Here is a 16,157-nt window from a genome sequence, read left to right as displayed (position 1 = left end):
CTGGTATGTCCGGAATGCTTCTCCTTGGGGGGCTTCGAGCATGTGGGTGTTGAATCAATAGTCCTGGTATGTCCAGAGCCCCTCCTTGGGGCGGGTTGTCAACTTTTTGGAATTCCTCTGTCTCAGGGTCAATAGTCCAGTAAGGGTGAGGTCTGACAGATAAGCGGAACATCAAGAGGGCAGTTTGGAATTCACGTATCTATCAGTAGTAAGGTACCAAAGCATTGCAAAAATTAATATTAGTATTTTAGGAGAAAAAGTCAGGCTTCGTGCCCCATCCTTTCTTTAGAGCAGGGGTCCCCAAACTTTTTACACAGGGGGCCAGTTCACTGTCCCTCAGACCGTTGGAGGGCTGGACTATAAAAAACCTATGAACAAATTCCTATGCACACTGCACATATCTTATTTTAAAGTAAAAAAACAAAACGGAAACAAATACAATATTTAAAATAAAGAACAAGTAAATTTAAATCAACAAACTGACCAATATTTCAATGGGAACTATGCTCCTCTCACTGACCACCAATGAAAGAAGTACCCTTCCAGAAGTGCGGTGGGGGCCAGATAAATGGCCTAAGGGGGCCGCATGTGGCCCACGGGCCATAGTTTGGGGACCCCTGCTTTAGAGAATGGAGGGAGAAGGATATGGGAGTTTCCTGACTTAGAAGGATGACTGGGTCATTTAGTTTAACTATAGTCCTCTGAAAGGATAAAGGTTGTCTTAGAACTCACTTTCCCTTTCAATATGAGACAAAATTTACATACCCTACACTGATTTTAACTCTCCCTCCCTTCCTTGAATCCTGAGAGTAACATATACCTCGGGGCAAAGGAGAGGAGATAGACACTAAAAGATTTTCGAATGTCTTTGTTATGTAAAACGACATCACTATTGTGTTACCTTGAAAGTTTTAACATTTTTTATAGATTTTCTGGACCACTGTTAGTCAACCTGGTCCCTACCACCCACTATTGGGCATTCCAGCTGTCATGGTGGGCGGTAGTGGAGCAATTAAAATAAAAGGATAGATTTAATAAAAAATAAATAAATGAAAAGATAGATTTAAGTATAGTAGGTTGTTTTATAATGATTTATTCTGCCAAACAGCAAAAATCCAACATAAAGTACTTGGTAAGTAATTATTATTATATGCTTTAATTTGCTGTAACTCTGCTTTATAAATTTTATAAAGTAAAGTTACTTCCTTACTTTATAAATCACCATTACTGTGGAACTGGTGGGTGGTTAGAAAATTTTACTACTAACAGATACAAAAGTGGACTGTAGGTATAAAAAAGTTGACTACCCCTGCTCTGGACAAATGTTATAAGCTTGTTAATGATTGTATCTTGCTCCCCCCAACCTGTTTGTGGTCAAGGGTATATAACTAGCCTCAGAGTTATATTTGGGACTGCACAACTTGGGTTAGCTATACCCCATGTAAGTCATATGCAGCCAGCTTAATCAATAAAACTCCTTAAAATTTTATTTAGATTTGGTGTCTCTACATAAACCCACAGAAGTAAGGTATGGTACTTTACAGTATTTGGGGGCTTGTCTGGGATCCGGTGTTCCATGTCACTGGGTAGAGACACCCAAATCGGCTGGTCTCTCTGGAGGGTTGCCTGACTCAATGAGATCTCGAGGAGAGGCATGACCTGAGCCACTCTATTGCTCCTGTTTTCCTGTGGGGTTTGGACAACTACTCAGCAGACATCTCTGGTCCCCAAATTCGACAATTCGGCATAGAAATCAAGGTGGTAGGTAAAACAACTCTTTTGCTTTACTGAATTCTAGCTTTTTGTCTGTTCTGAATTCTAGCTTTTCTGTTTGGGACTAGTCAATTTGGATTATTGCATGGGGACCGGATTCGGTCTCACTCAGCAACAGGCTCTCAAGACCGAGATGTCGGTGGAGAGTTTTGGGTCCTGCCTCGGGCTTTTCTGGGACACATCTGTTTGTGTTCTAGGAAGGTAATTAGTGGGGACTGGGTCCTGTCTCAGACTTCCAGAGACATCTAGTTATGCTCTCAGGATAAAACGTTAGTGGGGATATTTGGTGATGCTCTAAGAAGACAATTAGTGGGGACTGAGTTAATCAGTCCTGCCTCGGACTTCCAGGGACACCTCTGTGCTGTCTGCGATCTCATTTTTTGCTTTTATTGTTTCTGTGTAAAACCCCTGAGTGATTCATGTGTGAATGGTGCCTAAGCCTGAGTTTCGGGAACGCAGCTAAGAGAGCACCTGAGAAGCTCCTGGTGGTGAACCACTTTTCTGTTGAACTGTGTGCCTAAACATCAAGTGTGAATATAAAATAGTAAATTTTCTGTGTTTTTTTTCTTTTTTTTAAATACAGAGACATAAATAGAGAGTAAGAGAGAGGGATAGATAGGGACAGACAGACAGGAACAGAGAGAGATGAGAAGCATCAATCATCAGTTTTTTGTTTTGACACCTTAGTTCATTGATTGCTTTCTCATATGTGCCTTGACCATGGGCCTTCAGCAGACAGAGTGACCCCTTGCTTGAGCCAGCAACTTTGGGTCCAAGCTGGTTAGCTTTTGCTCAAATCAGATGAGCCCACGCTCAAGCTGGTGACCTCGGGGTCTCAAACCTGGGTCCTCCGCATCCCAGTCCGACACTCTATCCACTGTGCCACCGCCTGGTCAGGCAAATTTTCTGTTTTGTAAGTTCTCTTTATCAGGGAAATCTGTGGTGTAATTTTAATTAAAATAAGTAAAGCTTGCTCATTTAAGGGGTAAGAATAGTATTAAAAATATTAAAACTTTTCTCCAGAAAAATCTTAGAGAAAGAAAAGAGAACAGGACCAGGTAGAAATGTTTAGAAATGAAGAAACTACGGGTGTGGACCTTGTTGATTATCAGTTTCTTAAAATGAATTACAGCTCCATGAAGGAGAATGAATGGTAGGGTTATAGGGGATGAGATTGTCAGGGACAGGCCCTCCGGCTGTCTCTCTCCTTCCCCTCCCTAGGACATGAGGGTCACGTGGGCCCTCTATGGGTTGGGGGTGTGTGGCTTGTAGCCCTCCACTGGTTTGTGAAAAGTTGTTAAAAAATATTTTCCATGTTAGAAATGTATGTTATTTCAAGAGCTTTTTGTTAATTCTCCTTTTTATTGGCTATCTCATAGCCCTGTGATGTTGAAATCTTGGTTTAAATACTAGGGAATATATAATGATTATTGTCTTTTTATGTGGTGTATAAATGTTCAGCTTATTATGATTTTTGAAGCAGTATTGTTCAATGTTAGGTCACCAAACCCAGAATGACAAATATTACTATAGATTGGCTAAACAGTAGAATTCTCAACATAATAGGTAGAATGGAGAAAATAAGAAATAAATAACTAATTGTGGTAGTAGGAAATATATAAGTTTTGAGCCCAGATTAAAACGGCTCAAGAATGTGAACAAAAAATCTGTTTCTCTTGAGCTTTTCTAGACATTATCTGTTAGGGTGCATAAAATTACAGCATAAATAAGGTATATTTTTTTGGAATGTAAAAGAAATTTGTGATTAAGTAAAATATAGGATTTATCCTATAAAATATTGGTCATTTTGGTTGATGCTTGTAACTAGATCATTCAAATTTGAGACATAAATGTAATAGGAAATAATTTAAGTCCTTTTTTCCCAAGTGACCTATAGAAATAGAAAGCTCAAAATTTCCTTTATTGGGGAAGCCTCAAACCCTAACAGGATTGTTAGAATCTGTACTGTACATATGCTGTCCCACTTATGACAGTCGAGACCACCTCAAGAAAAATTTTCTAGTTGCCTAGCATAAATGGGATCCTAGCTCCTAAGCAAGTGAGGAAATTTTGGACATTTTCCACCAGTTTCTGTTAGCCAGGACCGGAGAAGATACTAAGGCAGTCAATTTAGCCTTTACATACCAATCAGCTCTAGAAATTGAAAAGGAAAATGTATTATAAGTTTTTAAAAGATAGCATCATCAGCTACTAAAAAAAATAATAAAACTAAGCATTTCGGCCTGACCAGGTGGTGGCGCAGTGGGTAGAGCATCGGACTGGGATGTGGAAGGACCCAAGTTCGAGACCCTGAGGTCTCCAGTTTGAGCGTGGGCTCATCTGGTTTGAGAAAAGCTCACCAGCTTGGACCCAGGGTCACTGGCTCAAGCAGTGGGTTGCTTGGCCTGCTGAAGGCCCATGGTCAAGGCACATATGAGAAAGCAATTGATGAACAACTAAGGTGTCACAACGAAAAAACTAATAATTGATGCTTCTCATCTCTCTGTTCCTGCCTGTCTGTCCCTATCTATCCCTCTCTCTGACTCTCTCTCTTTCTCTGTAAAATAAATAAACAAAACAAACAAAACAAAACAAAAAAGGACTAAGCATTTCGAAAGGGTCATTGCTCCTCCCTCAATCACATAACTCTGTTTAGCCCCTAAGATGGCTGGTTAGTCAAAGACGGGTAAGATTCCTGAAGACAGGAACAACCTAAGGCACAGTCGAAGAGGGGGCATCAGGAAGAAGACTTAAGAACTAACAAAGGTGAGGCTCAAGCCCTCACCCCAACAATGCAGGAGCCTGCTCCCCTGAAATAGTGGCCTTTATTCACTGTTCTGGCATCCTCCTGAACCCATGTGTATGTTATATATCTTTAAGCCTCAGTCTCTCATTAATTCAATTTCATACTTTTTCCTGCTCAAGACCTTGAAATAGACTTGTCATGGCTGTCTCGAGAACATTGGCACCCAACATGGGGCATCAAAAAACAAAAAGACAAAGTAATGAATACTTTCAGAGGTGTGTACACAAAGTAAGTATAAGACTTTTAAAAAGTGAAGCTTTTAAGTAGAGTTTTGGGGGAAAATATAATAATAAATAATTTGAGAGAAAAATAACTATGTAAGTGCTAGGACCAAAAATAAGAGAACTTTTTGTAGAAATGTTTTCATATGAGGATGAATCATCTAAAAAGTATCAGGGTGAGCCGGAAATGGAGGGATGTCAATATGAAAACAACTTGGAGTCTAAGAATGACTCAGGAAATAAAAATTTTGTGGCTATGGCTGCCTTAACCCCTGGGCCTCTGCTGCCCTTGGCCCCTTCTTACACTCAACCCTCTGCTCCTCTGTACCCTTATCAGGCTAATTCCAGAGTCTTTAACTCAAAATCTGGGAAATCTCTGTTCCAACAACCTATAGACCAGGCTCAAAACATAGGGGAAAGAATAAATGGCCTTACCTGTTTTCCTGTTGTAGAAAGACAGGACGATAAGGGGAAACTAGTGAGAGAACATGAACCTGTTCTTTGTAAAACTCTGAAAGAACTTAAACTTGCTTGTACTCAGTATGGGCCTACTGCTCCTTTTACACTTGATTTATTAAATACTATTAGTGCAAAGGCTCTTCCACCAAATGACTGGAAGATGATTGCTCGTGCCTGTCTCTGTGGGGGTGATCATTTGCTGTGGAAGTCAGACTTTCATGAAAAGGCCGTGAAGCAGGGTGAGAAAAATCAGCAAAAGGAGGTTGCTGGTACTGTAGATATGTTAAATGAGAAAGGACAATATGCCCATATTGCAACTCTAATTGATAGAGTACCAGCTAATTACTAATAATATAATTAATCAAATAGCCACATACGCATGAAAATGCCTGCCTACTCCAGATAATTAAGTAGCATTCAGAATAATGGATGTTTGGCTATAGAGGAATTAATTATTAGACAAGTGGAAGGAGCCAACAGAAAAGAATAATTTCTTCAGGGGAGAAATCTGACAGAATGCTTTGAAGCTAGAGATGCATGCAAAAACTTAATTCAGGCCTTAAAAACAGACACGTTTAAACATTAAACAAGGACTTCACAGACATGAGTCACAAATCAAGAAATTTAAATGAGCATGCTTTACGTATTCCAGTTAAAATTATACTGGATATTTTTTTCTGAGAAACAAAGCACACAGCTTAATAGACGAGGGAAGGGGTTTCCCCTACTGGCCTTTTAGGTGCTCACAGACTGCGGCACCAGAGATTTTCCACTCGCCCCACACAGCTCTGGGGTTTTAGACAGAAACATTTAAAACAAAGCCTGAGAGCTCAACAAACACAAAGGTGTACCTGGAAGTCCTTAGACGAGGCAGATCAGCTCAGTATTAACTCAGTCCCTACTCAGGTCTCTTCCTGAAAGCACCCCAAATGTCCCCACTCAGGGTTTTCTCTGAGAGCACAATCAGACATTTCCGGAAGTTCAGGGTTACTCAGTCCCCACTAATTGTCTTCCTAGAGCATGAACAAATGTGTAAACAAAAATAGACGTCTGTGGAAGCCCAAGGCAGAACAATCAAACTGGTTGACTCAGTTCCCACTAATTGTCTTCCTAGAGCATGACCAAATGTGCAAACACAAATGGACATTTCTGGAAGCTCACTTTCGAGAGTACAACCAGATGTGTCCCAGATGAGCCTAAGTCAGGACCTAAAACTCTCCACCAACGTCTCGGTCTTGGAGAGCCCACTGCAAGAGTGTGGTCACGTTCGGTCCTCTACGCAGTAGGTCCAGACAGACTAGTCCCAACTCAGCAAAGCAGAAGATTGGCCCTACCTACACTCCTCCAGAGCCCCAACTCAGCAAAGCAGAAGACCTGCCTTACTTACATATTTCAGGAGTCACAATTCAGCAAAGCCACAAATCTACCTTACCTACATCCTAGTCTCAAACAGACTGACCAGTACTAGTCCCGAACAGAATTCAGTAAAGCAAAAGAGTTGCTTTACCTACCTCCTTGATTTCTCTGCCAAATTGTCCAAATCGTCAAATTTGGGAACTGGGGGGTGTCTACCGAAGAACTGTCCGAACCCACAGGAAACCAGGAGCTCTGGAAAGTCTAAGGTGGTACCTCTCCTTGAGATTCCAGTGGGGTCAGGCAGCCCTGGAGAGACCAGCCGATTCGGGGTTTCCCTACCCAGAGACACGAAACAACGGATCCCGGACAAGCCCCCAAATGTTGTAAAGTACCATACCTGACTTCTGCGGGTTTACATAGAGACACCAAATCCAGATGAATTTTGAAGGGTTTTATTAAAAGGAGGACATTTATTAATATGCCAGCTGCATATGACTGACACAGAGAATATCTGACCCAAATCATGCAGCCCCAAGTATATTTCAGAGGCTGGTTGTATACCTTTGACCACATATAGATTGGGGGAAGCATGACAGTATGACACAATTATTAAGAAGATTATAACATTTGTCTAGAGGATTTATAAAAAAGCATTAAAACTTTCAAGGTAATACAATCAAAGACATTCACAAATCTTTTAGTATTTATCTCCCCTCCTTTGCCTAGAGGTGCACATTAATCTCAGGATTCCAGGAAGGGAGGGAGAGCCAAACTCAGTGTAGGGTGGTATATAAATTTTGTCTCTTATTGAAAGAGAAAGGAAGTTCTTCAGCTAACCTTAATCCTTTCAGAGAACTTAAAACGAAATGATCCAGTTATCCTTGTAAGTCAAGAGACTTTCATATCCTTCTTCTTCCATTTTCTATAGAAAGGACAGGACAGAAAGCCTGACTCTTCCTCTTCAAAATGGCGTTGCCAATACTAAGTTTTTTTGTTTTGTTTTGTTTTGTTTTCTGAAGCTGGAAACGGGGAGAGACAGTCAGACAGACTCCCGCATGCGCCCGACCGGGATCCACCCGGCACGCCCACCAGGGGCAACGCTCTGCCCACCGGGGGGCGATGCTCTGCTCCTCCGGGGCGTCGCTCTGTCGTGACCAGAGCCACTCTAGTGCCTGGGGCAGAGGCCAAGGAGCCATCCCCAGCGCCTGGGCCATCTTTGCTCCAATGGAGCCTCGCTGTGGTAGGGGAAGAGAGAGACAGAGAGGAAGGGGAGGGGGAGGGTGGAGAAGCAGATGGGCGCTTCTCCTGTGTGCCCTGGCTGGGAATCGAACCTGGGACCCCTGCACGCCAGGCCGACGCTCTACCACTGAGCCAACCGGCCAGGGCCTCAAGGGTTTATTCTTGACATGTAAGGTAGCAGTGCCACAGTAGATGAAGCATTCCTCAGAAGGTCACAGTCTCATAACTGACAGCTCTGAACAGACTAGGACAGAATAGAATGGTAAGAGCTCTGGGAAATGTTCTCTCGGAATTAAGTGTTGTTCAGGTTCAGGGTTTCATGAAGAGGAGCTGCAAATGAATGAGGCAGCAACAATACTGCAAGTGGAGGACCCCAATCTCTCCAGGATTAAGATACCTTGCAGAGCTCAGCTATCCAATTTATTAAGAAGAAATATGTTATCTTGTATAAGAAACTAACAAGCAAAATACAGTATAGTATTTTATTACTTAGTTTTGCAAAACTGATTAGATTTCTCTTGTCCTTTCTGAGACATAACAGCACCATCGTTGTCTGATTCCAGACCTGCAGAAAGCTCCAGCTGGGCCAAGCACCCAGGTCCTTGGGCCTTCCCTGGACGCGACTGCTTTCAGTCAGGAATGCTTATTCTCGACCTTCACTTCCTCAGGATGGGAGCAGAAGGTCACTGGGTGTTTGCTTTCCTGCAACAATCAAGCAAATTCATATCAGACACTGGGCCCAGAGGACACTTCCTGGAGGAAATCTGAGCCTACAGCTCAGGGAGGGTGAATCTCCTAAACAAACATGGGGACGGGTGGAGAGAGAGAGGAAGGGAGGAGTTTAACTCAAGGAGGAAAATTGAGATCTAGGAGGGTAGAACTGTGTACTGAAGTAGGGGGAAACCAGAGATAAGGATGGAGCTGTGGGCAAGGGCCAGGTCCAGTTACCTCTGTGCTTGGATCCTCCTTAGAGCTTCCCTGTCCATCTCAGGAAACACTTCATGCACCTCTATCACGTGGAAGGAGGAGTAGGAGAGAGGAGCCTCATTATAATTTGGGGGAACCTGGCTTCCCCACGTCCCATTTCAGTTTTCACATCGTGTGCTGTACTCTGTTGTTAAGCCGTCCTGCATTTCTCTGCCACCAGCTGACTTGGAGAGAGGAAATCGAGTGCACAGTATCCACAGTGGGGTGACTGCTTTGCATTCCCTGGTTTTCCTGCTAGTGATGTGGGGCTGCCCACAGGGTCGGGCCGGTAGCACGGAGCCACACTTAGGTGTCACTCACGTGTGTAACCCGCCTTAAACGCAATGAGTTTAGCTGGGTTACGTGAAGGTAAAAACACGCCAAAGCGCAGAACAGCCTCTCAGCCTGTGCGCTAGAGCAGCTGGATTCGGAAACCACAAACGTCTTCTCGGGTTGAGTTGAGCACCGCGAGGGCCCTCGGATGGGAAAACCTCAGGAGATGCTGCCGCTGAGGCTCCTGGGAACTGCAGTGTTTCTGATTGAAACCGTGAAAACAGACTGCTTTCCGGAATCATTATGTATTTTATATTGTGCATCTTAAGAAAAGAGATGGGTAGAGCTGGCCGGTTAGTGCAGGTGGTTAGAGCATCGTGCATTATGCTAAGATTGCAGTTTTGATCTCCAGTCAGATTTCAAGCAAGAATCAATCAATGGATGCATCAATACGTGGGACGACAAATCCATGTTTCTATCTCTCTCTGTCTCAGTCTCTTTCTGTCCCTCTGCCGTCCACTCTCTCTCTCTAAAATTAATAAGTAAAAAATGGGTCGACTGTAATTATACAAGACAATGTGAAGATATATTAAAGTCGTGGTTTACAGGTCGCTGTGTTGCGGCCAATAGGAGGCGAAGCCTCAAGGGATTGTGGGAATTGTAGTTCTCAGATGACCCGGGAAACAATGTGGACGTCTGCCGCAGATTCGCGTACCGGGATCGCGTACCGTGCTAGAAGGAGGGACGACAGCGGCGGCGAGTAGGGTTAGGAGCCGTGGTCGGAGCTGATAGGTTGGACCCGAGATGAGTGAGGCTGGTGTGCAGTAGTTAGAACGGGAAGTGCGGGAATTTTCATTTTTGGAGCAGGGAATGGCCCCAGACATGTATTTAGTGCCAAGGAAATGGGATGAAATTTAGCTTGCTGGAAAGACGTGAGTTGAGAGTCCTACCAAGGTGCTTCCGTCTCCCGCTGGAGCGAGTGAGCAGGAATTCTCATTTAATTTTTTTTTGTGACACAGAGTCAAAGAGAGAGCTAGACAGGGACAGATGGACAGGAAGGGAGAGAGATGAGAAGCAACCATTTTTTGGGCTGCAACTTAGTTGTTCGTTGACTGCTTTCTCATATTTACAATACCTTTATTTTTGGTCTAAAGCAGACCGAGTGCCCCCTTGTTCTAGCCAGCGACCTTGGGTTCAAACTGGTGAGCTTTGCTCAAACCAGATAAGCCCGCCCCTAAGCTGGTGACCTAGTTTCGAATCTAGGACCTCTGCGTCCCAGTCCAATGCCCTATCCAGTGTGTCACAGTCTAGTCAGGCTCATGTCATTTTTTGGAGGAGTTGGGATGGTTCTGGGCCATAGAATGGACATAGGGAGGTGGCTGCAGACGTGCTTCCCTGAGGTTTATTTGGGCTCCGAGCACATGAGTAAAGCTAGAGCTAAAGACAAGCATTCCCTGTGGTGGGTGGGGGTGCAGAGTCCCCTGCTTTTGGCAAGGGAACACCTACTTGGGTCATGCGTGTGTGAATGGTGTGGGAACCCCGGACTGATTGTGAATATAGAGTTCAAGGTTTGGGGGCTTGTTTGTGTGGGGCTGACTCTGTCCCAAGTCGGTGAGTGAGTGGGGATGCGGTTGGGGTGGGAGCTCTCAGGACCTGCAGTGCCTGATTTGTACAGTAAGGAGTGTGGAAACGTCACATTGCTGCTCCACCCGCAGGTGCTGGCTTCATGGAAACACGGTGGGCTTTCACAAGGATGGTTCAGAAAAGTGACCTGGGGCAGGAGCAGAAAACGATCTTGTGCTGAAATAATGTCTACACTGCTGGGTGGTAGAATTTCAGGGCAAACACAGGTCTCACCCCCCGGGCCTGTGCCATAAAATTGCCTGATCTTTCGGCCTTGGGAGAGGATGACCGGGAGGAGAACAGGGAAGACGAGGAGACCATGAAGAATCTGACCCCAAATCATGAGACTAAAGGTGAGAGTTGTTGAGAGTCTGGAGAGGTGAGGAGGAGGAGTAAGGCTCTGGGCTTAGCTGAGAGCACTGTAGTGACCCCAGCTGAGTAAAGGGACTGCTCCCTCTGTCCTGGGCTCCGAGGAGCTGCTCCCCGGGGCATTCTGGGAGGCCTGCACCCTCAGAGCTTTGTTCTTCCCCTAGATCTGCCTTCCAACTGCACTGACTCGCTCCAAGGAAAGAAGGGAAAACCCAAAGCACTGGTGAGTTGGGGTTCTGGCTAATTTTCCAGAGAATAGGCAAACTGGATATTCTCTTTTTTGGGGAAGGGAAAAAGCAATCAACATTAGATGTTCATGCCTGTTTCAGGAACCATGTTGGTCAATTTAGAATGACTCCTGCATATGTGTTTTATTTTCCTTGTTGGAAAATCTACCCAAGAATAGTAGAGCCCTGCAAAGTGCAAAATATAACGGATATTTTTGAAAAACTGAGATTATTAAAATTTTTAAATGTAATATTTAATTTCATTTTACATTAAAAATTTTAAATGTAATAATTAATTTCATTTTACATCACAGTAGCTAAAGATACTGTTTTTTCTAGCGGACTTTTTTTTTTTTACTATTAAAATTCTTCAATCAGTGGAGGAGCAGAGCATAGTGTGGAGGAACAGTATTTTAAAAATATGTGAATTTGCACTCAAATAGCATGAACAGAAAAGTTTACGAAAAAAGGAATTTTTGCAGGAATGACTGAGTTTTTGACTCTGGGTAGAGATCTCCTGCTGTTGTTTCCCAAACTGGGAAGGATGTTCTTAATCACTTGATTGCAGGCCTAGTTAATTATTCTGAATGCAGAAACCTTTTTTGTTCCTAGAGACTGTGCAGGAAGGGTCCTCATGGAATAGTCTCCAGCCAAACTTTTCCCATAAGAATGGGTAGGGTTTCAGACACTCCTGAATGGGCGGTTCTCTCTAGAGGACACTTCCTCCTAAATGTGCCCAGAGGGAGGCCCAGTTTTCAGCCCTGGCTTAATCTTCCTGATCTGGTTCTGTGTTCTTCCCTAGTTTGGTAAGAATTTTACATACTTAAAATTCATTTCTTTCGTTTTTTCTTATCTATTGTTTTAACTAGCTTTTAATGTAAGATTCGGGCTGCTGTTGTGTTGTCTGGTGAGGCTGTGTAAGTAGTCCTTGTGTTGATTGTTTTTCCTCATTGTACCTCAGGTGACATAAGTAGATCAGGCAGCACGGTCAGGGAGCCCTGCTATAAGGACCGTCATTTCTATGTGGAGGGTCAGCGTGATGGTGCATGTCCAGGCCTCCTCCTGTTGTATTAGCCACATATTCTGGGGCAATCGTCTTAATTGAACTTGTAAGACAAGTCAGAAAACACGAACAAGTGACGAGAGCCACAGCCTAGGAGTGAGTTGGGTTGGTCTCCAAAGTTGCCTCAATGTTTTACCTTAAATCTCCACTATTTAACAAAAGAAGTATATTGAAGGGAATACAGGATGAGAAAGAAAGAAAAGGAAGGAAGGAAGGGAGGGAGGGAGGGAGAGAGGGAGGGAGGGAGGGAGGGAGGGAGGAAGGGGAACATACGAATATGAGACTGCGAGGAAGTCTAAATAAATTTCCCTGTTATGTAAAATGAAACAGCGTTTCAGTTCTCTGCTGAGTTACACTCTCCCTGGACTGCGTTTTCACCCTTCCTTTACAGGCTATGAGTTCTGTGTTGCATTATACACTGCGGACGATCAAGTTCCTTTCAAAATAAAACTTTTCTGCCCATCTGTAACTCTGCCGTCTCAAAATTCTTTCATAGTGCATCCTGAAGGTCAACTGCATGAACCAACACTCTCAGGTTTCGATTTTTATTTTGGACACAGACCGTGAAAGAGGGACCAATAGAAACAGAGGAAGGAAGAGAGATGAAAAGCATGAATTCTTCATTGCAGCACCTTAGTGTTCAATCATTGCTTTCACATTTGTCTTTGAGATGGGAGCTACAGCACAGGGAGTGACCCCTTGCTCAAGCCAGTGATATTAGACAGAAGCCAGCGACCATGGGGTCATATTATGAACCCACGCTGAAGCCAGTGACCCCACACTCATGCTCTTGAGTCCACGTTCCAGATGGATGAGCCGGCACGTAAGATGGTGATATCGGGGATTCAAACCTGGGTCCTCTGTATCCAAGTTTGATTCTGTATCAATGTGAGCCGGCCTGGTCAGGCCGACTTTCAAATTGATTCACAAATCACTTCTCCTAGGAAATCATAAATGTCTAGGGCCCAGAAATGGCTGTATGTGTCAACTATGTGCCCTATCAATTTTAATACAAAGCCATAGTCATGGTCAAAAGAATTTGGAACATAAGACTGTGTACCAGGGAAAGAACTGTACTAACTTTTGTAGATCCTGACCCTCCAGGGCCACGAGATTTACTCTTTGAGTTTGGAAAATTGATGGTGACTTGCTGGTCATTAATGGGTTGCTTGTTAATAGGTACCGATCACGTTCAGGGATGTGGCCGTGGTGTTCACAAAGGAGGAATGGAGGATGCTGAGCCCTGCGCAGAGGAGCCTGTACAAGGAAGTGATGCTGGAGAACATCAGGAACCTGCTGTCGCTGGGTGAGGCTGTGTTCTGTCCTTCCTTACTGCGGTAGCGGGATGGACCACCTACCGTGGGACAGAAGATGTTCTAGACACTTAGAGCCACACAGAAGTGAGGGAATAGCAGCCTCTACCTATGGTGTCTTACTTTTCCCAATGTGTTGAGTCAGATAAGAAACAAGAAGCTTCACGTGCAGTGATAAAATTGTTTGTTAGACGGTACTAAGGACTTCCTAGTCAAAAATAATGATTAAATGAAGCAGGACAAAGGAGTACTGAGTGTGATAGGGTAGTGGGCTGAATTTAAAATCAATGGGCAAGTAACATTTCACCAAAGACGTAATGTGGCGATGGAGTTAAACTCTGTGTATCTAAGGCAAGAGCATTTCAGTTGGAGACGTGTTGGTGCTAAGGCATTAAGGAAGGGATGTCCCGGCAGGGGTAAGGAATTGTAAGGGCGGTGGGACTGGAATTGCAGTTTACATGTGGCAGAGTAGTGAGAAATGCCTTCTGCAACTGTCAGAGGTTTGTGTTTCATGAGCTAGTTTTTTTTCTTTTATTTAGAAAATTACATTGATTTTTTAATTTTAGGTGAATACTTTTTTTTTTTTATTCATTTTAGAGAGGAGAGAGGGAGAGAGAGAGAGACAGAGAGAAAGAGGAGAGAGAGAAAGGGGGGAGGAGCTGGAAGCATGAACTCCCATATGTGCCTTAACCAGGCAAGCCCAGGGCCTCGAACCGGCGACCTCAGCATTTCCAGGTTGACGCTTTATCCACTGCGCCACCACAGGTCAGGCTAGGCGAATACTTTTAATTGCAACATTACCCTGAGTCAGCTATTGGCTACTTTTTCTGTAAAGGGCCAGAAAATAGCTATTCTAGGTGTTTTGTGGGTGATGTGATCTCTAACTGCTCTGAACTCTCCCTGTCGCACTAAATTAGCCAGGACGGTACGTAGATGAATGAGTATGATTTTGTCCTGTAAGACTTTCTGTCTGGAAACCAAAATTTGAATTTTATATCATTTTTATTTGACATGAACTATTATTCTTTTGGCTTGTTTTCTTCTCTTTAACAATGTAAAAACCATCCTGAGCTTACGGACATTAGAAACAACAGAGAAGAAGATTAAATAGGTCACAAACTCTGTTGTTCTCACCCCTTGCTCTAGATCAGTGCTCTTCTGTGCAAATGTTGTAAAGTACACAATTCCACAATTCCACGGGTTTTAGTAGAGGCACGTAGTCCAAATAAGTTTTTGAAAAGTTTTATTAAAAGTGGAAATTTAGGCCCTGGCCGGTTGGCTCAGCGGTAGAGCGTCGGCCTGGCGTGCGGGGCACCCGGGTTCGATTCCCGGCCAGGGCACACAGGAGAAGCGCCCATTTGCTTCTCCACCCCCCTCCTTCCTCTCTGTCTCTCTCTTCCCCTCCCGCAGCTGAGGCTCCATTGGAGCAAAGATGGCCTGGGCGCTGGGGATGGCTCCTTGGCCTCTGCCCCAGGCACTAGAGTGGCTCTGGTAGCAGCAGAGCGACGCCCCAGAGGGGCAGAGTGTTGCCCCCCTGGTGGGCAGAGCTTCGCCCCTGGTGGCGTGCCGGGTGGATCCCGGTCGGGCACATGCGAGAGTCTGTCTGACTGTCTCTCCAGTTTCCAGCTTCAGAAAAATACAAAAAAATACCAAAAAAAAAAAGTAGAAATTTATTAAATATGCTGGCTGCATATGGCTGACACAAGGCTACAGACCCAAATTTTGCAGTCCCCCAAAATAGTTCAGGGGCTGTTTATATACTCCTAATTATACATGGGAGGGGAAAAAAACCTGACATCACGGCATAAGTTTATACCTTTTGTTTAGAGATATGTACATTAACTACATGCTTTCAGGAGGGGAGGGGTCGTTTCCATAGGGACAGATGCCTGTAAATGGTTCATCAGTATAAGAAAAGATTTTTTTTTTTTTTTTAACAAGGACAGGGAAAGAGAGAGAGGAATACACAGGGACAGACAGATAGACAGACAGGAACAGAGAGAGATGAGAAGCATCAATCATCAGTTTTTCGTTGTGACACGGGCCTTCAGCAGACCGAGTAACCCCTTGCTCAAGCCAGCGACTTTGGGTCCAAGCTGGTGAGCTTTTGCTCAAACCAGATGAGCCTGCGCTCAAGCTGGTGACCTTGGGGTCTCGAACCTGGGTCCTCTGCATCCCAGTCCGACACTCTATCCACTGCGCCACTGCCTGGTCGGGCAGAAAAGATTTTAATTTAATCTTTTCTTCCTGTACCTGGCTACCTATTTAGCCTTCCCCAATAGGTATGTGGAAAGGTCAGAGAATCCAAGTCTCCTTTCTCTTTGGCATTTACAACATAATGCCATTGGCCATGTTGGTTTTATGCTAGTCACACAAGTACAGAAATCATACTTACAAAATATTTCTGCATACCTAGCCTAAGCCAAGTTCTTTAAACTTCCTAAAATATTAATATTAATTCTGTAGCTT

General features: G+C 44.0%; 1 protein-coding gene across 3 annotated transcripts in view; it reads left to right on the top strand.

The window, feature by feature from the left end:
• LOC136308198 (zinc finger protein 585A-like) overlaps positions 1 to 16,157 on the top strand; it is a 126,949-nt gene that overhangs the window by 56,455 nt on the left and 54,337 nt on the right. The window contains exons 1-4 of one of the 3 annotated variants that reach the window (XM_066235418.1): positions 9,895 to 10,025; positions 10,809 to 11,069; positions 11,250 to 11,308; positions 13,555 to 13,681. The exons of the other annotated variants lie outside the window; for them this stretch is intronic. Coding sequence (XP_066091515.1) covers positions 11,036 to 11,069; positions 11,250 to 11,308; positions 13,555 to 13,681 — 220 coding nt within the window. The 5' untranslated portion in view covers positions 9,895 to 10,025; positions 10,809 to 11,035. Of the gene's footprint in view, positions 1 to 9,894; positions 10,026 to 10,808; positions 11,070 to 11,249; positions 11,309 to 13,554; positions 13,682 to 16,157 lie in introns of those variants that run through there. 3 annotated transcript variants of the gene reach the window in all.

Source organism: Saccopteryx bilineata, chromosome 6 (assembly GCF_036850765.1).
Source record: "Saccopteryx bilineata isolate mSacBil1 chromosome 6, mSacBil1_pri_phased_curated, whole genome shotgun sequence".
Lineage (NCBI taxonomy): Eukaryota > Metazoa > Chordata > Mammalia > Chiroptera > Emballonuridae > Saccopteryx > Saccopteryx bilineata.
This window is presented reverse-complemented; position numbering and strand designations above follow the sequence as displayed.